The sequence below is a fragment of the Saimiri boliviensis genome, chromosome 17 (assembly GCF_048565385.1).
Source record: "Saimiri boliviensis isolate mSaiBol1 chromosome 17, mSaiBol1.pri, whole genome shotgun sequence".
NCBI lineage: Eukaryota > Metazoa > Chordata > Mammalia > Primates > Cebidae > Saimiri > Saimiri boliviensis.
Window position 1 is genome coordinate 68,469,915 of NC_133465.1, and position 26,774 is coordinate 68,496,688.

Below are 26,774 nucleotides of genomic sequence, written 5' to 3' on the forward strand. Positions count from 1 at the left end.
ACACATTCCTGTGAGAGAAGTCCTGGGGGTCCCCATGCGTTCTGACATCCGGGAGCCTTGCAGTGGGAGGATGGGGGTGTGGGAAGGTCCCCCTGGGAGCCAGGACTCCACCCCACATCCAGCTTCCACCTGGCTGCCAGCAGGATTTGGATTAGAGAATGCGTGACGACCAAACAGCCTGGATTCCTAGAACCCTGACCAGCCTCCTGTGGGAGGAATTCCATCCCCCAGAAACATACATCTGCGTCCTGACTACCAATACCTGTGGCTGTGACTTTATTTAGAGGGTCTTTGCAGATACAATCAAGGCTCTCAGCCGAGCACAGTGGTTCATGCCTGTAATCCCAGCACTTTGGGAGGCCAAGGCAGGCAGATCACCTGAGGTCATGAGTTCGAGACCAGCCTGGCCAACATGGTGAAACCCTGTCTCTACTAAAAATACAAAAATTAGCCGGGTGTGGGGGCGGGTGCCTGTAATCCCAGCTACTCTGGTGGCTGAGGCAGAGAATTGCTTGAACCCAGGAGGCATAGGTTGCAGTGAGTCGTTATCACCTCACTGTACTCCAGCCTGGGTGATAGAAGGAGACTCCATCTCAAAAAAAAAAAAAGGATCTCAAGATGAAATCACCCTGCATTTGGGGCAGGCCCTGAACCCAGTGGCTGGTGTCCTTGCAGGGGAAAGGAGAGGGGGAGAGGGAGATTAGAGACCCAGAGAGAAGAATGCCGCGGGATGCCAGAGGTGGAGGCCAGTGTGGTGCGTCCACAAGCCGAAGGACACTGAGGATCGCCAGGAGCCACCAGAAACTGAGAGACAGGGCTGGGACAGATTGTCCCTCAGAGCCTCCAGGAGCCAGCCCTGCAGACGCTGTGATCTGAGTCTCCTGGCCTCCAGAGCGTGGCAGGTGGAGGGGGTGGTGGGGGGAAGGAAATTTCCATTGTTTTAAGCCCCCCAGGAAATGGCTGTTGTTCGGGCGGCTCTGGGCAACTGATAACCAAGCCCCCCATTCCTGTCCCTTCCCCGGGGTCAGTCCGGGCATCACATAACCCCCAGGATGTGAGGTGGGCCAGAAAGGCTGGACACTGGGCCCTGCTCTGGGGGGCTGAAGGGTCAGAGGCCCGGCAATCTTGCGTGAAGCAGAGATCTGCAGGTGGGCTCCCAGCTGCCCCCATTTGAGCCAGTTCTGATTAGGAGGCAGGGCTGGACAGCCTGACTCAGGATCCACCCACCCCGGCTGGCCCTGGGCAGTGCAGTGATGGCCCCGAGTCCAGCCCCGGGGATGGGCTGACCTGGCCTCCTGAGACCCTACTCTAACTCCTCGGGATGTCGGGCTCCGCCCAACCCGTCTCTGGACACCTCCCTCCTTTTGTCTCTGGGTCACAGTGCAGGGTCAGTACCCTGCTGCGTCCCTCCAGCCAGGCTCCAGCTCACCTCCCTCCCTCCTGGAAGTTGCGCCTTTCTCTCCACCTCTGCTGTGGTCTGTTTATCTCCTCTCTTCCCATTAGACTCTAAATGAAAACTGTCTCTACTTCTGACGCCCAGTGTGTGGGCTTGCCTCCCCCATACTGAGTAGTTCTCTTTTTTTATTTTCCTGAGACAGTGTCTCACTCTTTGCCCAGGCTGGAGTGCAGTGGTGCCATCATGGCTCACTGCAGCTATGTGATCCTTCCACCTACTGCCACCATGCCCTGATATTTAAAAAAAAATTTTTTGTACAGATGGGGTCTCACTATGCTGCCCACGCTGGTCTCAAACTCCTGGGCTCAAGCGATTCTCCTGTCTCGGCTTCCTAAAGTGTTAGGATTACAGGCGTGAGTTAATTTGGTCCTGAAACTATCCGGAGTTAGCACAGACCTATAGGTCAGGAGTCCAAGACTGCCCCCCACATCAGACCCCGAGGACAAGCAGAGGGTCCTCAGCTTGCCCACATTTTGGCCCAACTTGGCTACAAACTGGGGGCTCCCAGGACTCCCTCCTCAGGTTTTCAGGTTTGGTGATTTGCTTTTTTTTTTTTTTTTCTTGGGACACAGTTTCGCTCTTGTTGCCCAGGCTGGAGTGCAGTGGCGCTATCTCGGCTCACTGTGACCTCTGCCTCCCGGGTTCAAGCAATTCTTCTGCCTCAGCCTCCCGAGTAGCTGGGACTACAAGCGTGTGCCACCATGCCTAGCTAATTTTTGTATTTTTATAGAGATGGGGTTTCACCATGTTGGCCAGGCTGGTCTCGGAACTCCTGACCCCAAGTGATCCACCTGTCTCAGCCTCCCAAAGTGCTGGGATTACAGGCGTGAGCCACCTCACCCTACGGATGACTGGCTATTGGTGGCTCCCACAGCCTCCTCCTCAGGTGTGGTGAATTGCTATGGAATGGCTCACAGAACTTTCCTTAGGGTCTTGGGTTAATGATAAAGGATGCCAGATGGAGACACACATAGACCAAGGTCCAGAAGGGTCTGGAGCAGGCGCTTCTGTCCCCGTGGAATGTGCGCTGTGCCAGCCTCCCAGCTCATGGGTTCATTCATCAACCTGAAGTTCTCCGAGCCCTTTCTCTTAAAGCTTTTATGGAAGTTCTACTATGTGACCATGATTGATGAAACCATGGCCACTGGTAATTGACTCAATCCCTGGCCCCTCCGCCTTCCTGGAAGTCAAGGGGTGCGTCTGCAAGTTTCAACCCACTAATCCCATGGGGCAGCATCCCCCATCCTGAGGCTTGCTAGGGACCACCAGTCACCTCATTAGCATTACTTGGGATGGTGGAAAGGGGTTCCTTATGAATAACAAAAGATGCTTTTCTCAACTCTCTCACTCAAAAAATGTCAAGGGTTTTAGGAGCTTTGTGCTGGGAACCCAGGAACTGAGAACAAAGACCAAATAGAATATATATTTCTCACTTGGTGTGGTAGCTCATGCCTGTAAACCCAGCAGTTTGGGAGGCTGAGGCAGATGGATCACCTGAGATCAGGAGTTCAAGACCAGTCTGGCCAACATGGCGAAACCCACCCTGTCTCTACTAAAAATAAAAAAATTAGCCAGGCATGGTGGTGAGTGCCTGTAATCTCAGCTACTTGGGAGGCTGAGGCAGGAGGCTCCCTTGAACCCAGGAGGCAGAAGTTGTTGCAGTGAGCCGAGATCGTGCCACTGCACTCCAGCCTGGGTGACAGGGTGAGACTCCACCTCAAAAAAAAACCCCACAAAAACAAGAATATCTTTTTCTTATTCTATCACAGCGCTGACTGAGCCCCTGGAAAATGGAGCCCCCAGTCCTCTCGCTGGTAATCCTGAGCTCAGCCTGGAGGAGCCTCCGTGAGAATCTCCTGAACTGGGCTTTTGAATGCACATGCGCGAATGCACACATGTGGTGCATGCCTATGTGCAGACAGAACTCGCATGTGACACTTGGAGTGCTAATGCAAGCATGCCGGAGCAGTGGAAGGAGGCCTGCATTCTTTCTCTGCGTTTTGCAACTTCCTTATGCTTGGCTCCAAGCTCCTGGCTTTGCCCCAGTGACATTCTTTCAGAAGACCAGCTGCTGCCACATCAAACCATTTCTATCCAGCTCTCGCTCAGGCCCAGGGCCTGCCACCTCCTTCGGCCACACAAGTGGGGCATGAGGAAGCCCTGCCTTTTCAGCGAGTTCGTGAGTGTATTTGTGCAAGGGTGTGGCCAGAACCTGGGCGTGAATGCCTCAACAGCCGGGAGGCTGCTGTTAAGAAACATTTCACTTCATGAGGGACACACAGCGTTTCCGATGTGAAAGGGTCATCCATGATTCCCCTCCCCAGCAAAGGTGCTAACACAGGTCACTTGCTCTTCTCCCTCTTAGCCAAATCCATCCCAAACCAATTCTCGTGGCAAAGAGGATGGACTCCCTGAGTTCCTCCCCTGAATCACCCCAGGCTGCTGTCCAGTGGGATGGTTCCCTGAAGGCACGTATAGGTCATTTGGGGAAGGAGGAAGAGTGGGGAATGGAGACTCAACAGCCAGCGAACAGGATTGTTCTGCAAGTTGCTCTTTTGAAAAACGTGGGCCAGGCCAGGCAGGTGGGATCCCGCCTGTAATCCCAGCACTGTGGGAGGCCAAGGTGGGCGGATCAAGAGGTCAAGAGATCAAGACCATGTTGGCCAACATGGTGAAACCCCGTCTCTACTAAAAATACAAAAATTAGCTGGGCGTGGTGGCATGTGCCTGTAGTCCCAGCTACTCAGGAGGCTGAGGCAGGAGAGTCACTTGAACTCGGGAGGTCAAGGTTGCAGTGAGCCAAGATCGCACCACTGCACTCCAGCCTGGGCGACAGAGCGAGACTCCATCTCAAAAGAAAACAAAACAAAAACCCACTTGATATTGTATCATGAAGATCTTTTGTGTCAGTACATTTGGGGGCCACAAATTTTTTTTGAGTAGCTATACAATATTCCAGTCTCTGGGTGCCAGAATGAACTCAGGTGTTTCTCAATGCATCGAGTCTCCTTCTGCCTTTGGGAAGCCCGCCTTCCTGTGAGCTTCAAGGCCCAGGCGGCTGCTCTCAGATGGCCTCCTGGGGCTTTGAGCCTAGAGCAGGGCTCTCAGTAAGGCAGGAGTGGTTCAAATGCTTGCTGTGGGTGGTAACGGCGGCCACAGCCAGAATCCAGTGTCCCATGGGGGCAGTGGGCAATTCTATGTCGATCCCAGCCTGATTATTCCAAGTCCAGAGGTCTTCAGCTTCCTGGCCATGGCCAATTACAAATGGTCATGAATTCTTCGCAGCAACTCCCATCAGGAGGTGGGGTCTATTTTCCACCTTCGGATCTATGCTGGCCGTGTGATGTGCGTGTCTTCCAAGCCTGGACCTCAAGAAGCCTCGCAGGTTAGGCCGGGCGTGGTGGCTCACGCCTGCAATCCCAGCACTTTGGGAGGCCAAGGTGGGCGTATTGCTTGAGCTCAGGAGTTCAAGACCAGCCCGGGCAACGTAGTGAGACCCAGCTACTCAGGAGGCTAAGGGACAGAAGTGGGAGGACTGCTTGAGCCCAGGAGGTCAAGGCTACAATGAGTCATGACTGGGCCGTAGACGTGATCACACCACTTGCCCTCCAGCCTGGGCAACGGAGTGAGACTCTTAAAAAAAAAAGTTGTTTTGTTTTCTGTTTTTTTTTTTTTTTTTTTTTTTTTTTTTTTTTTTTTTGAGACGGAGTTTCGCTCTTGTTGCCCAGGCTGGAGTGCAATGGCGCGATCTCGGCTCACCGCAACCTCCGCCTCCTGGGTTCAGGCAATTCTCCTGCCTCAGCTTCCTGAGTAGCTGGGATTACAGGCACGCGCCACCACGCCCAGCTAATTTTTAGTATTTTTAGTAGAGACGGGGTTTCACCATGTTGACCAGGATGGTCTCGATCTCTTGACCTCGTGATCCACCCGCCTCGGCTTCCCAAAGTGCTGGGATTACAGGCTTGAGCCACCGCGCCCGGCCTGTTTTCTGTTTTTGAGATGGAGTCTCACTGTGTTGCCCAGGCTGGAGTGCAGTGACATGATCTCAGCTCACTGCAACCTCCACCTCTCTGGTTCAAGTGATTCTCTTTCCTCAGCCTCCCCAGTAGCTGGGATTACAGGCACGTGCCACCACACATGGCTAATTTTTATATTTTTTGTAGAGATTTGGTTTCACCATGTTGGTCAGGCTGGTCTTGAACTCCTGACCTCAAGTGGTCCGCTCACCTCAGCCTCCCAAAGCGCTGGGATTACAGGCTTGAGCCACCACACCCATTCAAAAAAAAAAAAAAAAAGGTTCTGCATTCCATATCATGGAACACTGCCACCATGTGACCAAGCATGGGTTCGTGTGCACCAGAATGGCACGCTGGGGACAGAGAAGCCCCACCTTCCCAGCTCTCCCAGTATCCCAGGTGAGGCCTTTGATATGAGCGAGCCAGCCAACACCATGGGGAAAAGGTGAGCCGTCCCAGGTGAGCCCAGCTGAAGAGACAACCCACAGGGTAAATCGGATGAATGAGGATTCTTTTCAGCCACCGAGCGGGAGCAGTGTGTTACTCAGCAAAGGTTCGCCACTGCCCAGTCACCTTATTCGATTCCTGCTCAACTCCCGAGCCTCCATCCATAGGCTTCTCATTAATTCTGTGAGCTTCCTAATTTTTTTCCATAAATCTTTTTTCTGTTTAAATTAACCAGAAATGGTTTCTGTTGGTTGCAACTAAGAATGCTGGCTGTTATAAAAATTAATACAGGCCGGGCGCGGTGGCTCACACCTGTAATCCCAGCATTGTGATTACAGGTGACCTCCCAGGCTGAGGTATGTGGATCACCTGAGGTCAGGAGTTCGAGACCAGCCTGGCCAACATGTTGAAACCCCTGTCTCTATTAAAAATACAAAAATTAGCTGGGTGTGGTGGTGCATGCCTGTAATCCCAGCTACCCGGGAAGCTGAGGTAGAAGAATCTCTTGAACCCAGGAGACAGAGGTTGCAGTGAGGCGAGATCTCACCACGGTACTCCGGCCTGGGCAACAGGAGCAAAATTCCATCTCAAAAAAAAAAAAAGAAAGAAAAAAAAGGTCATAGGCACTTCACCCAAAATAACAACAAAAAAACCCTACCCTCTGAAAACAACCCCAATGCCCATCCCATATAGACTAGGCTGATAACCTGTGGCATAGTCACGTGATGGGGTTTTACTTCCACTACAAAGAACAACGTGCGTGAATCTCATCGGCATCGTGTAGTAACTAAGAGCGGGAGCTGAGTAAGATTCCATTTACATGAAGTTGAAGAGCAGGAATGCCAAGGGCCGGGCGCGGTAGCTCATGCCTGTAATCCCAGCACTTTGGGAGGCCGAGGTGGGTGGATCACGAGGTCAAGAGATCGAGACCATCCTGGTCAACATGGTGAAACCCCATCTCTACCAAAAATATAAAAATTAGCTGGGCATGGTGGCGCGTGCCTGTAATCCCAGCTACTCGGGAGGCTGAGGCAGGAGAATTGCCTGAACCCGGGAGACGGAGGTTGCAGTGAGCTGAGATGGCATCTTTGCACTCCAGCCTGGGTAACAAGACTGAAACTCCATCTCAAAAAAAAAAAGAGCAGGAATGCCTACTCGGTGTCCATAGAAGTCAGAATTAGTGGTTACAGGGTGGAGGTTCTGACCTAGAGAGCCTTCTGAGGTGAGGGAAAGGTTCGCTATCTCTATCTGAGGGGTGGTGCCAGCAGTCTTTACATGTAATGCAACAATTAAGTGAGCTCTACATTTCCCACCTATGTACTGTGTGTGTGTAATATACTAATAAAATTGTTTTTTAAAATTTCACTTGGGCCGGGCACAGTGGCTCATACCTGTAATCCCAGCATTGGAAGGCTGAGGTGGGCGGATCACCCGAGGTCGGGAGTTCGAGACCAGACTGACCAATGTGGAGAAACCCCCATCTCTACTAAAAGTACAAAAAAAAAAAAAAATTTGCTGGGTGTGGTGGCACATGCCTGTAATCCCAGCTACTCGGGAAGCTGAGGCAGGAGAATCTCTTGAACCCAGGAGGCAGAGGTTGCGGTAAGCCGAGGTCGCGCCATTACACTCCAGCCTGGGCAACAAGAGCGAAATTCTGTCTAAAAAAAATAAAAATATATAAGATTAAAAAAAAAAATCTCACTGGCAGGCAGGGTGCGGTGGCTCGCACTTGTTATCCCAGCACCTTGGGACGCCCATGTGGGAGGATTGCTTGAGCTTAGGCATTTGAGACCAGCCTGGGCAAAAGGGCAACACCTCATCTCTAGAAAAGCTCAAAAATGAACTGGGCGTGGTGGTCCCAGCTACTCAGGAGGCTGGGGTGGGGGATCACTCGAGCCCAGGAGGTCAAGGCTGCAGTGAGCTATGATCACACCATTGCAGTCCAGCCTGGGTGACAGTGAGACGCTGTCTCAAAAAAAAAAAACAAAAATAAAGAGGCGCTCAGTCTTGGGATAGACAGCTAGGAAAAGTGTTTGTCTTTTTCTGCTACCTTCTTTCTGCTGCCTGAGAGGCAGAAGTGATGGCCAGAATCTCAGCAGCCATTACAGATCATGAGAGTAGGCTTGTGGGTGGCAGGCATGCAATAACGGTGCACAAAAGGTAAATCCCTTTACCTCCAGAAGGGATGCCTTCTCCCTTTTATGTGAAAGAAAATAAAGAAAAATGTCATATGAGCCCCTGCCACGCTGGGCTTTCATGATAGGAAGCCGAAGCTAAAAATAGCCAGTACAGGTGCATGCATGAGAGATTTGGCTTCGTGCGCTAGCTTGAGCAGCTGGGAGTGGTGCTAATTATCTTCTCAATTGCTTGACTGAAAACTGGAGGCCAGATGGCGGATGGCCCGTGAATTCCTCAGTGTGGTGTAGAGACAGGAATCCAAGGTGCTGAGGAGCCAGGAAGCCTGGAGGGCCTGCCGTGTGCCGTCAATTGCTGTCCTTGACTCTGGACAGACCCAGGAAGCTCTCCTCCCCGAAGCCCAGGGAAACATGCAGGGAAGGAGGCACGGGCCTCCAGGAAATGCCCTGTGGCTTCTCTGTATAGGTCAGAGAGGCTCTCTGGAGATGCTGAAATTGAAAGTGCTTCCTGACGGCCATGGGGAGGAGGAGCATGGGACCAAAATGGGCTGGCAGCTTGCAAAACCCTCACCTCATCTGTAGCGTTAGAAAAGCTCACGATCAGGGCTGGGCGCGGTGGCTCACGCCTGTAATCCCAGCACTTTGGGAGGTGGAGGCAGGCAGATCACCTGAGGTCAGGAGTTCAAGACCAGCCTGGTCAACATGGTAAAACCCTATCTCTACTAAAAATACAAAAATTAGCCTTAGCCGGGTGTGGTGGCGTGTGCCTGTAATCCCAGCTACTCAGGAGGCTGAGGCAGGAGAATCGCTTGAACCTGGGAGGTGGAGGTTGCAATGAGCTGACTGCACCACTGAACTCCAGCCTGGGCGACAGAGTGAGACTGCATCACAAAAGCAAACAAACAACAACAAAAAAAACAGAAAGAAAAGAAAAGCTCAAGATCCGGCGAACAGGCACCTTGCACCATCACAATAGAGTCCCGGCCGCTCGCCCAATTCCTGGATCACCCCGAGCCCCTTCAAAGGAAAGGTGGTCAAATCTCTTAGAGAAAGGACCCTGTAATAAAATGACAAGGACTTACAGTACCAAGAATCCTCTTCCTGGTCTTCCCCAAACGTCCTCTTGGCCATTAACCCAGTGTCTGAGCTGCAGGGCAGGGGCTCCGGAGCTGAGGACGTGGTGAGGAGCTTCTCCTGAGTTACACCAGGTGAAGAAAGACGTGCCTCTGTTTCAGGTGTGGCTGGCTGGGTAAATGAACACGGCCCTGCACGTGGAGGCAGCAGCTGCTGATGGCAATTCCTCCCCCTCCCTGTCTCTGTCTCTCTCATTTGTGTGCACGCACACACACGCCTGCACATACACACACACGCCTGCACACACACACGCCTGCACACACACACACCTGCACATACACACACATGCCTGCACACACACACGCCTGCACATAAACACACGCCTGCACATACACACACACCTGCACACACACACACCTGCACATACACACACACGCCTGCACATACACACACACCTGCACACACACACACACATGCCTGCACACACACACACACTGTTCTCAGAACACCAGCTATCTCATTCTGTCTGCTTCCTGCCAACCCATCACGCTGCAGTCATCACCCTGGACCAAAGCGAACACCAGTGGGAGCTCTAGAAGTGTGCCCCTTGGTCCCTTAGAAGCAGGCCCAATATCGGCTAGATCCCTGTGGACTTTCGAGGGGACACATGCCCTACTTGGGGAGTGGCTCCTGCCTCTTTACTAGAGACCCGAGTCTGGTGTCAGAGCACGAGGTCGCCCGTCTGCCAGGGCAGCTGCCCCGCCTGTGGCCTTAAGTTCCGAAAGGCCAGGATGAGGGGATTGAGATGCAGGAAGTTATGCCAAGGGGCTTGAGGGGCCTGTGGCAGGCCCGCTGGGAGGAGCACCCAGGAGCACGCAGTGGTGTGGAGCTGAGCAGGGCCCTCCTTGGCAGGAAGACTCACTCCTTCCAGCACCACCAGCTTTGGCCCAAAGATTTGAGCGTGGGTCCTGAGCTGCCCTCCATGAGCTGGGAGGACATAGGTGGACGTGGCCCTCAGGAGCACGGGCAGTCCCTGGAGGCACAGGTGACTGGCATCTTGCCAAGGTCTCCCCACCCTCCACCCCAGGGCCTGACGGAGCCTTCCCTAATAGCTCTGATGGCGGCGGGAGAAAAAGCAAGCCTGCTTCAGATTGGACTGCGGATGGGAGTGGCCTGTCGCCTGGCAGAAACGGACCTCGCTTTGGGCAGAACCCTCGTTTTCTGTGCGGATGGAGGGAAGCGGGCCTGGGCCTTGTGACCTGTGGAAGTGGCTCAGGGTTTGGTAAGATGCCAGGGCTGGAGGGAAGAGGGTGGAAGAATGAGTACCCGTGAGCTTTGGAAGAGCGCAGAGACAGGTGTGTGGGAATGGCCACGGAGGTGAGGATGCTTCTGCCCCCACTGTTCCCTGACAGGCCCCATGGCGGTCCCATGCTGGGTGCCTGCCCTGGGGTGTGGGGACAGGTGTCACAGAGCATCACTCTGTGCCTCCCCGGCCTCCAGGGCCTGCTCTGCTGAGAGGTGGCCTGGCGGGAGGGAGCAGGGCTTTGCTGCCGCGTCACCACGGCTGACGGAAGCAGACCTCACGCTCCATGGCCCTCATTCAGTGCCGGCTCCCTGATGGCTGTGGCTTTCGGCCGACCCTTTCCATCGGAGGAGGCAGCCACTTGCTCCCCAGGAATTGACATTTACTCTAGATCTGAATGCCTCCATCCTATACGACACTCAGTGCCACCAGTCCTTCGCCGACCAAACACCTTTCCCACCCTCCTGGCCACCCACACACATGCAGGTGACTCAGCAGCTGCAGCCAGGCCACGGCCTCACGATCACATGTGTCACCCATCATGCATTCAAGGTCTCGTGACTGGGATGAAGCCTCGGGCTCAGGAGCCTGGCTCTGCGGACGTGCTGGGCGGCAGACGAGCCAGGCCTGGAAGTCCCTGCCTCCAGACTGCCCCGAACATCCTCTCACCGCTCACTGGAGACAAGAAAACGCCACCCTCCCCCTGTGGACGCACCAGCTCGCATAGCCCATCTGTGGTTCTCCCTGTTCAGAATGCACAGGTGTGAGCCAGGTGCCCTGAGCGGCACCCATCACCCAGAGCAAAGGTTCTACCTGGGTTCTGCTGGCATAGGGGTTCTACACCCAAGGGAGGAATGTTTCCACCATAAGATATCTCCACATCCCCTCGAATTGGCAGTGAAGACGGGGATTCACCTTTGGGACCACTGTGCCCGTGGGTGAGCAGGTGAAGGAGGAGGAGTGTCTGGGAGGCTGGGATGGTTGGTCCTGACTGTCCTGGGGGAACAGGGCTGCCACTCAAAACTGCAGGCAGCACCGAAGGACTCAAGTGACTTCTCGCAGCCCCGCATCTACAAGCTCCACGCAGGACCGCAGCTTCCTTGCAGGCAGGACCCCGGGGCTCAGAATTCTCTGGAAGAAAAACTCCAGGTACCTTTCCTGGCCCTGAGATGCCAGGGAGTGCAGAGCAGGAGAGAGCAGAGCTGCTGTGGGCCCGGACTGAGTGGAGAAACGGAGGCTGTGATTCTGGTCTTTGCGGTGTCCGCCACGCCTCCACCCTGCTTCCTTCTTCCTGATCTCACTGTGGTTCGTCCCCAGTAGAGGCGTTGGGGGTGGTCCACGGTGCGATGTCGCCTAACAGCTGCTAAAATGTCAACAGGTCAAAAAAGAAGTGGGGGAGGTAGGCGGGGCAGAGTGGCCTGTAATTCCAGAACTCTGGAAGGCTGAGGTGAGCAAATGGCTTGAGCCCAGGAGTTTGAGAACAGCCTGGGCAACATGGCAGAATCCCGATTCTACTAAAAATGCAAACAAAAACAAAAACAAAACTGGGCATGATGGCTCACGTCTGTAATCCTAGCACTTTGGGAGGCTGAGGCGGGTGAATCACGAGGTCAGGAGTTCGAGACCAGCCTGGCCAACGTGGTGAAACCCCGTCTCTACTAAAAATACAAAAAATTAGCTGGGCGTAGTGGTGGGTGCCTGTAATCCCAGCTACTCGGGAGGCTGAAGCAGGAGAATCGCTTGAACTCGGGAGGCAGAGGTTGCAGTGAACCAAGATCGCGCCACTGAACTCCAGCCTGGGCGACAGAGCGGGACTCGGTCTCAACAACAACAACAAAAATCAGCGACGCATGCCGGCACACATCTGTAGTCCCAGGTACTTCGTAGTCCCAGAGGCTGAGGTAGGAGAATCACTTGGGTCCAGGAGGTGGAGTTTGCAGTGAGCTGAGATGGCGCTACTGCACTCCAGCCTGGGCAACGGAATAAGACCCTGTTTCAAAACAAACAAAAAACGTGTGGAGGAGGGGATGTCTTGCCAGGATAGTGAACCTGGGCTGGACGCACAATCTAGAGTGGGGGGGTCGAGGGAGCAGCTGCCTTGGGGGGCAGGAGGTTTTGTGAGTCTTTTGTTCCTGGCAGTACCCGTGGGGAAAGGGTAGGTGGGGTGTCTGCCACTGTCTGGCTGTCCAGCACCTGAACCTCCTTGCCGTTAGGGGAGCCCCTGTGCCACCTTCTGTTCCAGAGGCCAACACAGTCCACACTCTTATCTTCCCAGACTCTGGTACAGTGGCAGGCGCCAGCCTGAGCTCGGCCCAGCCGGTGCCTCCCTGGGGACTCTGTGCCCACAGCGGGTCAGGGAGAAGCCTGGCTGGCAGCAGCCAGTACTCAGTGCCCAGAGCCTGCTATGGCATTCTCACAGATTACCCCCCGGCACCCAGTGTGCCCCCAGCCTCCCCTGAGACTCTGCTTCCCAGTATCTTTCTAGCACACCTCTCCCCTGCCTCACTCAGCCCCGGCCTGGGTGTCTTTTATTTGTGGTCAAGCATCCTGTTGGTGGGTACTGACATTGTTTCCAATTTTTCACTCTTACAAGGCTGAGATGAGAATCTCTGTCCCCTGTCCCTGTGCACAAGGATTTCCAGAGCGAAGGTTCCTAACTCCCACTGTTCTTTCTCCCTCCCCGCAGCTTCCACAGTCCACTGTCTCCTGGTCTCCACCACCCAGCCTGGTCATGTCTTCCAGAGACCCGGCCACCCCCAGAGGTGCAGCCCTGAGCTTGCCACCTCAGCACCCTTTCCTTCCTGTCAGACATGACCAGTGTGCTCCAGACTGAGTGACAGAGACTCCATCTCAAAAAAAAAAAAAAAAAAAAAAACCACACACCCATGTACCCACAGTCACACACCCACGTGCATGCACTCAGTGGCCACACCCTCCTGCTTGTGTCACATTGTGTCACTGCTCCGGGCGGGGATGTGCTTCCTGCTCCCTGTCTCCCCCACTACCTGCAGCTTCACGAGGACAGGGACTCTCCCTCATTCCCTGCCCGCTAGAGCCTGGCACACCCAATGTCCAAACATGGTATGGACCCAATAACACCTTCTGTACAAACGGATGTAGGAACCACAGCGTGACTGTAATGATCTCAGAGCAGTGACAAAGGCAAACAGAGTTGGGGCGGGGGTGGTGGGGATCCCAGAGCGACCTCGAGGGCTTCTTGGTGCTTCCCAACTTGGACACTGGTGGGCTGCTGGGAGAACTGGTGCACACTTGTGGAAGCTTCCCAGTAATTTCTCAAGCTGAGCGCTCCGGGGAGTAGGGGGACATCTGGTGGCCGGTTGTTGAAGGTCGTTGCCGAGAGGAAGGGAGCCAAGAGAGGAGCCTGCAGCGAGGGCGTCCTGGGCTTCTTGGGTTCTTACCACCCTTGCCCCTGCCGGCCCCTGGCCCATGCCATCTAGTCCACGCCAGAGGAGTTGGTCAGGTAGAAGGGGCGGATGACCGTGCGGAAGCTGCTGAAGTGCCCTGCTGGGCACGGGAAGAAGGAGGTGCCCTTGGAGCTGTTGGTGTCCAGGGCACTGGGAATCTCGGCCTTCAGGCCCTCAAAATCGGTGACATCTGCCACGAAGAGCCCTTCGCAGAGCATCAGGGCTTTGTTTTCGTAGGCGATGGTGCTATCTGAGGGGCCCGACTTGGTGAGGCCCAGGACGGGCAGCTCGTCCGAGGAGCATGAGAAGCCATAGTTCCAGCAGCTCTGGATGGTGGGGAGATAGACCAGGGTCCAGGACACCCACTTGTCCTGGAAGAGGAAGCTGGGGTGTTGTGGGGTCTGGAAGGGCTGGTAGGGGTGGTAGTATCTGTAGTCGAGGCGGGCTTGGATGTCATTAACAGTGTATTTGAGTGAAGAACCCCCTTTGGGCCAATAGACCAGCTGTGACCCCTGTGCCCTCCAGCGACTGTCCGTCACAGAGGCACTCCAGGTGGGCGAGGTGTAAATCCGGGGCTGGTAGGCATCCTCAGTGAGGTTCAGGCCTTTGTACCGGGTCAGCAACGGGAAGGGCACGGTGTGGAACTCCAGGGCCTGCAGACTCTTCTTCTGGAACAGGGCCGCGTGGCTCCAGTACAGGGACAGGTTGAACTGCAGCTCAAAGAGCTCCTGAGGGAGCATCATGGGGAAGCGGACCTTGTCCACCAAGCCCTCCAGCTCCTCGTGGGAGGCGTGCTCCTCCCAGCTCCAGGTGTCCACGGCCTTCAGCAGAGCCAGCTCGCTGGACACAGCCAGGTCGCTCCTGGGCAGCAGCAACCGGAGCAGGGCTGTGGGGACGCTGGGCCAGGCCTCGGCCTGCGTCAGGGCCTCGAAGTTCCAGGCCAGGAACTGCAGGCAGAGCTTCTCCAGCAGGGGGTCCCCGGTGGCCACTGCGTAGGCATACAGGTCCAGGGGCATCCGGAATGAGGGGTCCCGGGGCAGGAGGATGGCAAAAAGGCTTGCGCAGTAGCCCTGCAGCTGCTTGGCCCCGTAGGCAGAGGCCAGCTGGTGGAAGCACTTGACCGACGACAGGGTGATGTCGATCCTTCGGGAGTAGAAGTACCTGCGGAGGGAGAGGGAGCGCTGATGCTGGCCCCACAGGACAGCAGGGGAGCCCTGGGCCCGCCTCTCCAGCACGGCCATCTGCGGCACACCATCGCGTGTACAGCGTGGGAGCGAGCACGCGTGTGTGCCACCGTGAGTGCACGTGTGACTGCACGTATACATGTACACACGTGAGTGTGTGCAGGTGTGCATAGGCGTGTGCGTGTGCTTTTGAAGAGGGGAGGAGGACGAAGCCCCTGGGGGCCCCAGAGCCTGAGGACAAGACAGCTCACCTGAGAAAGTCTCTGACCATGGGCATGCACTCAGCATCCACACTCATGGTGACATTGCTGCCTGGCTCCTTCCACAGGGCCTGGGCCTCCAGGTTGGCAGTCAGGATGACTGTGTGGCCACAGAAGCCCAGGGCGTCCTCACCCTGCACGCTCACGTTGATGAACAGGTCGCAGCCCTGCTGGCTGTCAAAGATCTGACCAAGCGCCTCTGAGAGCTCTCCAGAGAGATCCAGGGTGTGGGTGCTCCTGGTTTCTAAGAATGGGCGGGAGGGAAGCAGGCTGTGTTAGGACCCAGGGCGCTGCCACTCTCTGGGGTCAGCGTCTTCATCTGAAAGTGGGGGATTTGTGGCTGCCTCATCCACTCTGGAAGGCTCCTGGGAAGTTAAGGGACAAGACCGGAGAGACCTGCAGTATCGGATCCCTGGGCCCTGAAACCCCACCCCTTCCAGCCCCGAGCTCTTCCCCTTTCAGCCCTGAGGTCCACCCCTTCCGTCACCGAGGCCCCACCCCTTCCAGCCCCGAGCCCCAGCCCTTTCAGCCCCAAGGCCCCACCCCTTTCAGCCCCGAGGCCCCACCCCTTCCAGCCCCGAGGCCCCACCCCTTCCAGCCCCGAGGCCCCACCCCTCCAGCCCCGAGCCCCACCCCTTCCAGCCCCGAGGCCCCACCCCTTTCAGCCCCGAGGCCCCACCCCTTTCAGCCCCGAGGCCCCACCCCTTCCAGCCCCGAGGCCCCACCCCTTCCAGCCCCGAGGCCCCACCCCTCCCAGCCCCGCGGAACCAGAGCAGCTGAGACTTGGCCAAGCCTGTCCAGAACCCGGCTTCAGGCCCTCTGCTCTGTTCTGCTTCCTCGGATTCAGGCAGCAGCCCCGCCTGGGGACTTGGTGGTGCTGACTCGGAGCCCCACTCCCCAGCCTCAGTCAGTCGATCACCACAGACCCTGCCTACCTCAAACCAAAACCACTGCCTGCTTAGATGGCCTGAAAAGTCAGGGTTCTGTGGCAACCCCATTTTAGAACTCTGGGGGTCCCCAAGCAGCCTCCTGTGAGGCACAAGGCCCGGAGAAATCATGGGAGGCCCGCGGGTCGGGAGTCAGTGTGCTGCACCCTCCCCGCCTCTTTGAGCCTCTCAAAGCCTAACTCAAAACTAAATCCCATGGGTTCTTTCTTTGCCACAAAGGTTTTAATAGGTTTGAAGTAATTGTGAGGTTTCAACCAGGTGGGCTCGCCCTGGGCCACCTCACACCTGAGCCCCCAGCTCCCTCCCACCTGCTCCTCACCACAGCTCTCCTGCCACAGGAGCCTTTGCCCTGCACCCACGGCCCCGCGTGCTCCCCTCACCCGCCTCCCCCCACCGAACCCCCGACAGCACCATGGTGTCTCCTGGGCTTCCCCCACTGTGAGGCCAGGCTCAGCTCCGGCCACTTGTTTGTCCCATGTGAGCACAGCAGCTCCCTGGGATTCGACCCCTCCTGCCTTAGGGTAGTGGGCGGCAAGCCCAGGAAGAGCCAGCTCGGCCGCAGGAGAGGAAAGAAAACCATGAAACTCAAATCCAGCCGGGTACGGTGGCTCACGCCTGTAATCCCGGCACTTTGGCAGGCCAAGGCGGGTGGATCACCAGGTTAGGAGTTCAAGTCCAGCCTGACCAACATGGTGAAACCCTGTCTCTACTAAAATACAAAAATTAGCCAGGCGTGGTGGCAAGTGCTTGTCATCCTAGCTATTCAGGAGGCTGAGGCAGAATTGTTTGAACCCAGGAGGCAGAGGTTGCAGAGAGCTGAGACTGTGCCACTGCACTCCAACCTGGGCGACAAGAGTGAGACTCCATCTCAAAACCAACAACAGCAACAAAAAACTCAGATCCAGGGGCTCCAGCCTGCAGAGCAGCCTGGGTTCGCTGCACATCAGGGCGGGTTGGGAGGAAGCAGGCTGCAGCTGTGAGTAGCCAGGCCTCTCTCCGCCAGGATGGGCTCGAGCCTGTCACGCTGGGGAGTGTGTTTCCGAGCGGGCGCTGGCATTTCAGGACAGGCTGGAGCCAGGTGTCGTGCTCACTGGGACTGTGTCTCACTGCCTCGCACTCAGCTTCCTTGGGGTGTTTCTCCAGAAGGGGCTGGGGAGGAGTCTGGGCCTGTGGGACTGGGAGCTGGTGGGCTCTCTGGATTCAGGGCCTCTCCATGTGGAGTGGGCAGGCAGTCGTGGAAGGAACCTTTGTGTGCTTCACGTGTGTGGGGGGAGGGGCAGGGGCCACGGGACCCCAGGGCATGCTGGGGCCCCACACTCACCGTTGGTGCACACCACACCGGCGTCCCTGTCGTGCCTGCAGTTGCTATGCAGCCAGCCCAGGGATGTGCAGTTGGCTAGCGAGGGCTCAGTTCCCGTGCACTGGACCTCATCCAGCATGATGGGGCCCGATCCTGTGGACGCAGCAGATGGCAGGGCTGGCGGCCTGAGGACTGCACCCAGCAGCCCCACAGCGCGACTCAGCCCGTTGTTCCCCTCGCCGGCCGGGCGGGTCCTTCACCGGTGAACCGCGGGGAATATTCCAGCATGGGTTGGATTTGTGATTGCAACGTCAGGCCATGAACTTAGCCTTCATACTTACAGAGCTTACTGGCTACTGCAGACATCAGATTCATGTGTCGTAATTACGTGCCTAGCCCTGCGACATCAGGTTCACATCCTGCAATTGTGTGACTATCCTTGCTGCTAAATAGTGGGTGGATTATTTCTTTTTTTCCCAGAATCACAACTGCTGCATCAGTGAAAATCTTTCTGTGTACAGACTTCTCTTTTGAGGGGAAATGGTTTCAAGAATATAACTCCCTGGAGTGGAGTTTCAGGGCCAGAGTAAATGAGCCCAGCCGAGCTCTTGAACCTGCCCAAGCTCCGGCCACCTCGCCAGCCAGGTGTGGGTGACGCAGTTCCATTGGAGCAGGACCCACAGGGCTTCCGCGCCATCACAAGTGTTTGCTCTCGGGCTGGGCGTGGTAATCCCAGCACTTCCAGAGGCCACGGTTGCAGATCACTTAAGGCTAGGAGTTCAAGACCAGCCTGGCCAGCATGGTGAAGCACTGTCTCTACTAAAAAATACAAAAAACAGGCCGGGCGCGGTGGCTCAAGCCTGTAATCCCAGCACTTTGGGAGGCCGAGGCGGGTGGATCATGAGGTCAAGAGATCGAGACCATCCTGGTCAACATGGTGAAACCCTGTCTCTACTAAAAATACAAAAAATTAGCTGGGCATGGTGGCGTGTGCCTGTAATCCCAGCTACTCAGGAGACTGAGGCAGGAGAATTGCCTGAGCCCAGGAGGCGGAGGTTGCGGTGAGCCGAGATCGCGCCATTGCACTCCAGCCTGGGTAACAAGAGCGAAACTCCGTCTCAAAAAAAAAAAAAAAAAAAAAAAAAATACCAAAAACAAGCCGGGCGCGGTGGCTCAAGCCTGTAATCCTAGCACTTTGGGAGGCCGAGGCGGGTGGATCATGAGGTCAAGAGATCGAGACCATCGTGGTCAACGTGGTGAAACCCTGTCTCTACTAAAAATACAAAAACTTAGCTGGGCATGGTGGCGCGTTCCTGTAATCCCAGCTACTCAGGAGGCTGAGGCAGGAGAATTGCCTGAACCCAGGAGGCGGAGGTTGCGGTGAGCCGAGATCGCGCCATTGCACTCCAGCCTGGGTAACAAGAGTGAAAACTCTATCTCAAAAACAAAACAAAACAAAACAAAAAAACAAAAAAAACAAAAATCAGCCAGGCGTGGTGGCAGATACCTGTAATCCCAGCTACTCAGAAGCCTGAGGCAGGAGAATCGCTTGAACTCAGAAAGCGGAGGTTGCAGTGAGCTGAGATGACATTGCTGTACTCCAGCCTGGGGGACAGAGCGAGACTCCATCTCAAAAAAAAAAAAAAAAAAAAAAAAAAAGGTGTTTGCTCTTGCTAAATTAATAGGAATACAATTTGCATGTCTTTGCAGCCTGACTGTCTTGTCTTAGGGGATTCGCCCCTCGCGGGAGCTGGCTGTGCTGTGGGTCACGGGGACAGCGGGCCCTACCTTGCCCGAAGGCAGCTCTGCCCGGAGCCTGGGTGGCGTTCTCGAAGCCCAGGGCCCGGCAGACGACGCTGGCATCAGTCAGGTCCCACAGGTTATCACACACAGTGCCCCACTGGCCTCTGTAGAAGATCTCCACGCGGCCCTCATTGGCTGTGGCCCCGTCGGCCAGCCGCATGTCGCCATCATTCACGGCTGCAGGGAGAGACCAGCCAGGGTGAGGCTGGAGCCTGCAGCGCCCCCGCCCCAACCTCCAGGGCCCCCACGCTGTCCTGGGTGTCCCCTGCTGAGCTTGTTTTCCAGTGCTTCAAGGTCCCCCTGCCTCTCCGTGAGGGGCACCTCTGTGAGGGGGGAGTGGAAGATACAGACCTCCCCCCCCCCCCACGGAGGCTAAACTCGCCGTTCCTTGTTTTAAGGGTCTCAGCCCTTCACTCCATAGACAGAACAGGGTCAGAGAAGCCTTGGGTTCTCCAGCACTGGGCGTGGAGGTGGCAGGATCCCGAGAGAAGGATGGTGGGGGACAGGCGGCCCCACGCTCACCCCTCCTGAGGGTGTCTGCAGTTTAGGGGTGCTGGCCTAGTGGGGGCAGCAGGCCTAGGGACCCCTGGGAGCACAGGCAGAATACTTCCAGGGCAGAGAATGGGATTCCCACCACACACATGTCCTTCTGGGACGCCACCCACTGACATTCACCCCTACAGGAGCTGGCAGAGCCTGGCAGGAGCTGAATTCAGTTGGGGGCACGTCTGGCTTCTGTGGGGCCCCCAGGATGAGCATGAGTCTTCAGGGGCTCACAGTGTAAAGAATGTGAGGGAAGGCAGCCAGGACCCTCTGGAAGCTTGACCAGCATCCAAGGCTGTGGACCCCACAACACCCCCTGTGACTGCTGGTTTGGTCAGCTCCTCTGGTTCCCTCTGGACGGAATGGAGAATTCCTTGGTGTCCTCTCTATAACCTGAAGCTCACCTGAGTGCAAGTGAGCCCCTGGAACCTCCAAGCCACGATCACTTGGGATACCAGGTGCTTCAAGCAAGAGAGAAGATTTGGCTAACCACCGGGCCTCAGACCCCAGGTACAACCTCTCTTGGGCGTTCTGCGCAGACCCAGGGCGCGGCAGCCTCACGGACCTTTGCTTTTGGCATTTCCCAGGGGCTCAGCTCACCTTGGGTCCCTGCAACCAGCAGCCACACCCAGAAGAGCCTCAGAGGGGCCATGGCCTTGCCTGGACGCCTGGATCCTGCTGTGGATGGAAGCCGTCAAGTAAGGGACGGGAGCCCGGTGGCCCGAGACCCGGGGACTGGCCTGCCCATCCACCCTTCAGCCCGACCTGGGCTGTGTGGCAGGCAGGGTCGCTCTCCTGCAGAGCCCACTATGGTCTCAGTAAGTGTGACAGACACTGCGGTTGCCCCCACAGGGGCCCCTCGCCTGGTCTGCAGCATGGTCCTGGAAAGATGTGTTAGACTTGGCTAGGTGAAGGGCTGGGCTGGGGGTGACCCCTGGCAGTAAAGACAGCAAGAATTGGTGACTGGAGGCGAGTGAGCCCATCTCAGAAAACCAGGCCCCGGGCAAGGCTGCCGCACAGGCATGGGGGAGGGTGGAGGGGGAGGAGGCCATGGGCACGGGCCCAGGTCGGGAAGCCAGGGGAGCCTGGTTAAGATCTGGGCCTTAATCTTCAGGCAACAGACCCTGCAGGGACTGTCCCAGAGGTCTCAGCAGACAAAGACAAGCCCGCAGCCTGGAGAGTGGATGGGAGGGGACTCATCAGGAGAGGCCACAGAATCCGGGCCAGGAGTGACACGTTGGGGCTCCGTGGTATTCGGATGGGGACGATGTGGGAAGAGGCTCAGGGCTGCAGCCTGGGGGGCCGTGCTGAGGGAAGAATGGGGAGTAAATGCCGAAGTGTCCCCAAGACACTGATGCTCAGCCCGGCCTGGGTCTCCACCTTCGGGCCTGGCATTCTTGCCTCCGTGTAATTTCAACGCTTGTCTTTGTCTGCAGTGGCCTGCGGCCCCCTGCCTCCCTCCCCACACCCTGCCAATGGAGAGACAGTTATGGTTTCTCTGGCTCGGTAAGAATCCTGTGTGTGACACCTGGCACCGTCCCCTCAGTCCAGCAAGCCGGGGGCAGGCCTCTGGGGGCACTGCTGTGGGCACTGGCTGGGAGTCCGGGCCTGGTGACCTTGAGATTGCTCGGTGGGCCTGGTGGGCGGCTGCAGGGGTGTCCCCAGCGCTTGTCGGCCTCGCCCCAGGCCCTCTGCGTGGGAGTCCGCATGAACAAGCCCCCGGGGCTGGGTGCACTGGCTGGTGAGCAGCTTTACTCCGGGACTCGCGCTCACCGGCAGTGCACGGCTGTCCCTTGTCGGGGCTGCCTAGATACCACTGGGGGCCTTACCGTGACCCTGAGAACCGCCTTGGCAACACCCCACCTTACAAGTGAATAAGCTGACACCCAGAGAGGCAAATGGGTGCCCTGTCCACAGCTGGTGAGCCGCAGGCCGGGGGGCTGCTCAGCAGAGCCCACCTCTCCCCCGTGTCAATGTCAGTGGCTGGCTGAAGGGGCCAGGGTGTGTGACCACCCGTCCTGTGTGCTGGGGACTGTGCTGGTTTTAGCACTGAAGATTCCCTGTGTTCTGAGAAAGCCCTCGGTCCCAGGCACGCTGGGGCGGGTGGTCACCCTCTCTACTCTGCCCCCAGCCACTTCCCTCTGCTACAGCCACCAGGTTTGTTTGTCCTGAGAGAGTAACTCAAGGCCTTGGAAAAATGACCAACTGGCCAGGTGCGACGGCTCATGCTGTAATCCCAGCACTCTGGGAGGCTGAGGTGGGTGGATCACTTCAGGTCTGGAGTTCGAGACCAGCCTGGCCAACATGGTAAAACCCCATCTCTAATAAAAATACCGAAAAAAAAAAAAAATTAGCTGGGCACGGTGGTGTGCAGCTGTAGTCCCAGCTACTCAGGAGGCTGAGGCACGAGAATCACTTAAACCTAGGAGGCGGAGGTTGCAGTGAGCTGAGATCACACCACTGTACTCCAGCTTGGGTGACAGAGCAAGACGCCATGTCAAAAGAAAAAAAAGGGAACAATGAAGCACCAGGCAGGCACCATTGCTGCCCTCTGGGTGGCAGTGGCTGGGTATTTTTCCCTGATTCCTTCATATGGGAAGTTGAGACCAGCTATCTGTGTTGACCCCTAGGGTGCCTTCATGTGAATTGAAAAAAAGGTGCTCTTCCTTGGGGTGGGTGCAGGCCTGGGCTCAATGCACAGACCTGAAAGAGGGCCAAGCTGAATTCCAGCCCACTTGCCCCTTTGGCTGGTATCCTTGTGCAGTAAGCAATCTGCCCACCTGTACAGAGAGACCCTGTGGGCCTGGGTGGCTCAGAAGCACTGGACCCCCAGCTCCAGGCCTATGTGCAAACAGGGAGGTGTGACCCCCACTTGCCTGTGTAGAGAGAGGGGTGCCCTGGCCAGGCGTGGTGGCTCACACTTGTAATCCCAGCACTTTGGGAGGCTGAGGTGGGTGGATCACCAGAGGTCAGGAGTTCAAGACCAGCCTGGCCAACATAGTGAAACCCTGTCTCTACTAAAAATACAAAAATTAGCCAGGCGTGGTGGCAGGCATATATAATCCCAGCTACTCAGGAGGCTGAGGCAGGAGAATCACTTGAACTCAGGAGGCAGAGGCTGCGGTGAGCCGACATCGCCCCACTGCATTCCAACCTGAGCAAAAGAGTGAGACCCTGTCTCAAAAAAAAAAAAAAAAAAAAAAAAAAAAAAAAAAAAAAAAAAAGAGAGAGAGAGGCGCGGGGCGCCCACCTGACAGCTGGAGGCAGGAGCTTACCTGGCTGGGGCAGCTTTGATGGCTGTGCTGGAGCCTCCTTGCTTCCCGCCACAGGAGTCCTCTGCAGACTGGTCCTTCGACCCAGAAGCCTCTCCCAGTATGGAGCGTGGTCAGGCTGATCCCAGGAAATGCTTCAGGAAACAGAGTTGACTTTCGATTTCCAGAAACCATCTGACATAGACGCCTTCTGGGATTGGCTGCTCACGACACTCCCAGGGGCCCCTCTCCTTCATCTCAGCTCTGCCTGTGGGTGTCAGTGCCGGGATGGCAGAGGCCCAAGGCAGGAGTCTGGCTGGAGCAAGGCCCGCGAGAGGACTGACAGCCATGGTCAGTCGGAAACGCCTCCAGGCTGGCCAGGGGCTGGAGTTTGGGGGATGGGAGGGGAAGAAGCAGAGGCTCTGGGCCCAGACAGTTTGCTCTTGTGGGTGACAGTGAGCCCCGACAGAGCGCTCCGAGTCCTTTCCTGGGTCTAGCGCGTTGCTGGCTGGGTGGATACTGCAGAGGTGGTCGTTCATGTGCAAATCCACGCTCTCTGAGCTCTTGGCATGCTCACCATACAGAGGGCCTGTGCCCTGCAACGCTGCACGGCGCTGTCCCGTCCCAGGGGAGGGACGCTCTGAGGGCCAGGTGTGCAGCTGGCCGGTGGAGGAGCTGGATGCCGCTCCAGCACCTGACCCCAGATCCTGTGATGGCACTGCTGGACCTGTGGCTGCTCTCCTACTGTTCCCTCTCAACAGGGTGGGGGACAGAGACTCTGGGGTGACATAATGGCTCTGTCCAGCTCATACCCATTCCCTTTCCCTACTCTGAAAGCCAGTGCCTCAATTGTCCCTTAGGGAGCACCCCCTCCCACTCCTGGCTGTGTGGTTCCCAGAGGGCCCCTGGCTCTTGGCCTTCAACCACCCCACATCTGGCTGGCTGAGCCCTGAAGGGCCCTCCAGGCCACATGGATGGTTCCAGGGTGGAGCTGTGAGCCCAGCCAGCCCAGTGAGAGCTGGCTTCCGAGTGAAAGGATGTGGGCCCAGGCTGCTGGGGCCTGTGGGACAGAGCAGAGAGAAGCAGGGGCTCCCGCCTGAGCCCCTGGCTCCAGCTGGCCTAATCCGTGGTCAAGTCTGGGCTTCACCGCTCAGTGAGGCAATCAGCAGCCTCTCATTTCTTCACTTGCACCCCACAGTTCTGGGTGAGCCGCGGGATGTGCCCAGGTCTCTCTGACCAGTGGTTCTCAGCTTGGCCTGGACAGAAGAATCATCAGAGAGTCTTACAAAGTCTTCCTAATGCCCAGGCAGTCACCATCTCTTGGAGTGGGGGACAGGCAGGGACATTTAAAAAGCCCCCAGGCAGTCCCACCGGGTGGAAAGCCCTGGTTCCCTGGCAGCTTAGAGTCCGAGACATCGAGCCCAGAGGTCAGACACTGAATGACTGTTTCCCTCAAGATGTGAGGTTTTAGGCAGCTGCGCGGTTCGCCTAATCCCTCCAGAGGAACTGTGGAGACCCTGGGGCAGATGCAGCTGGAAACAGAACTGGCAGAGAAGGCTGTGGGGAGTTTTAAAACCCCATCCAGATTAAGGGTCTCAGTGCCAGCTGACACAGAAACCCAACATCCTCCCTTCTGGGCAGCACTAATGACTCTGCCCAGGTAAGTGGCCAGGGAAGGGCAGGAAAGCGTCTCTGGAAGTGCTGTGGAAAGGTTGGTTTTTTTGTTTTTTGAGACAGAGTCTCACTCTGTCACCAGGCGCCAGGCTGGAGTGCAGTGGCGCGATCTCAGCTCACTGCACCCTCTGCCTCCCAGGTTCAAGCAATTCTCCTGTCTCAGCCTCCCGAGTAGCTGGGACTACAGGCGTGCGCCACCACGCCCAACTAATTTTTGTATTTACTTTTAGTAGAGACGGGGTTTCACCATGTTAGCCAGGATGATCTTGATCTCTTGACCTTGATCTCTTGATCTTCCCGCCTCGGCCTTCCAAAGTGCTGGGATTATAGGCATGAGCCACTGCGCCCGGCTGGGGAAAGGTTTTAAAACTCTGGTGCCAAATCTTTAGCCCCAGATAATGGGAAAGTCCTGAGCCATCCAGGCAGGTAAAATGGAAGGCCCAGAATCCTCCTTGTGGAATGAGAGCGCAGTACCTGCTTCCCTGGGGCCTCACAAGGGCTTTCCGATGTGTGATGACCGCGGGGTGGCGGGAAGTGCTGCTAGGGGACAGGCATGGAAAGGGGCAACAGCTCCGTCCTGAGAAGACAGCTGGGCGAGACTCACGGCACTGCACTCATCAGGAAGCCGCTCCCAAGACAGGGTAGGGAGAGCGCTGGGCGTTTCAGAGATGAGAATGGTGAACTGGCCTTCATCTTTTGTGCCTCTACCCCAAACCTCTCTGCAAAGAGAGGAACGCTCCCTATAACAGCTAATATGGATTTCACCTGGCATGACTGTAAACCTTGCCGTGAAATGAAGGCATTTAATACTTCTAGCCACGATGGGACGCAGCTGCTCTTATATTCCCCTTTAGAGATGAGAAAACAGACGCTCAACGAGGCATCGTAATTGGCTCCAGTTGTGCATCTGGAAGGAGAAGAACCGGGAATTCAAACCCATCCTTTTCTTTTTCTTCTTTTTAAAAAGTGGCTTTGTTGCCATATAATTTACCTGCAAAGTTTTGGCAAATGTGTAGAGATGGTCCCATGACAGCATTATTACCTAGGGCATTTAAATTACCCCGACAAATTAACTCATGCCCCTCTGCAGCCAGCCCGCTCCCCCAGGCCCTTCCCAGGAGCCACCTGTCAGCTTCTGACACTGCTGGTTGCCTTTCCTAGAATTCCATTTTTTTTTTTTTTTTTTTTTAAAAGGACAGTCTCTTTCCGTCGCCCAGGCTGGAGTGCAGTAGCACAATCTTGCTCTCTGCAACCTCCGCTCCCCGGGTTCAAGAGGTTTTCCTGCCTCGGCCTCCCGAGTAGCTGGGATTACAGGTGCGCCCAAGACCACGCCCAGCTAATTTGTGTATTTTTAGTAGAGAAGGGGGTTTCTCCACGTTGGCCAGGCTAGTGTCAAATCCCTGATCTCAGGTGATCTGCCTGCCTCAGCCTCCCAAACTGCTGGGATTACAGGCACGAGGCACGACTCCTGGCCCCTAGAATTCCCTCTAAATGGAATCACATAGAATTTGATATTTTGCACGTGCCTTCCTTCACTTACCACAGTGCTTTGGAGGTCCATCCACGCTGTCTCTAAGATCAGTGGCTGGCTCCTGGTTTTGCCAGTAACTGTTGGTGTGTGTTTGCACTGATGGATATTTGGGCCGTTCCGTCTTCCACTATTATGCATGAAGCTGCTGGAAATACTTGGATACAAGTCTCTGTGTGAACCTAAGTATTTAGTTTGTGCAAATACCTCGGAGCAGGATTACTGGGTCGTATGGTAGATACATGTTTACCTTTTTAAGAAACTAAGACTGTTTTCTAGAGTTGCTGAACCATTTTGCAAAGTCCTTCAACTTTGCTTTTCTTTTTCAAAATCAAGTCTTTACACCCAGGAAGATGTATACCGTTTTATTCTTTTGGGTCTCTGATTTCTTTCATCCGCGTTCTGTAGGTTCCGCATGCACATGCTGC

At 56.0% G+C, this 26,774-nt stretch overlaps 1 protein-coding gene across 2 annotated transcripts; it reads right to left on the bottom strand.

Moving 5' to 3' along the window:
* Positions 1-13,548: 13,548 nt before the first annotated feature.
* LGALS3BP (galectin 3 binding protein) lies at positions 13,549-23,319 on the bottom strand. Of its 2 annotated transcripts, none has more exons than XM_074389021.1 (6): positions 23,169-23,319; positions 20,494-20,568; positions 19,336-19,527; positions 17,569-17,700; positions 15,292-15,544; positions 13,549-15,017 (listed from the first exon to the last, which is right to left on the bottom strand). In XM_074389021.1, exons 2-6 carry the CDS (start codon positions 20,543-20,545, stop codon positions 13,886-13,888), a joined length of 1,761 nt encoding a protein of 586 aa, XP_074245122.1. In that variant the 5' UTR covers positions 20,546-20,568; positions 23,169-23,319; the 3' UTR covers positions 13,549-13,885. The 2 variants fall into 2 exon arrangements, with proteins under 2 accessions (XP_074245122.1, XP_010340649.2); XM_010342347.3 differs by having other exon boundaries at positions 20,494-20,571; positions 23,169-23,318.
* Positions 23,320-26,774: the final 3,455 nt, after the last annotated feature.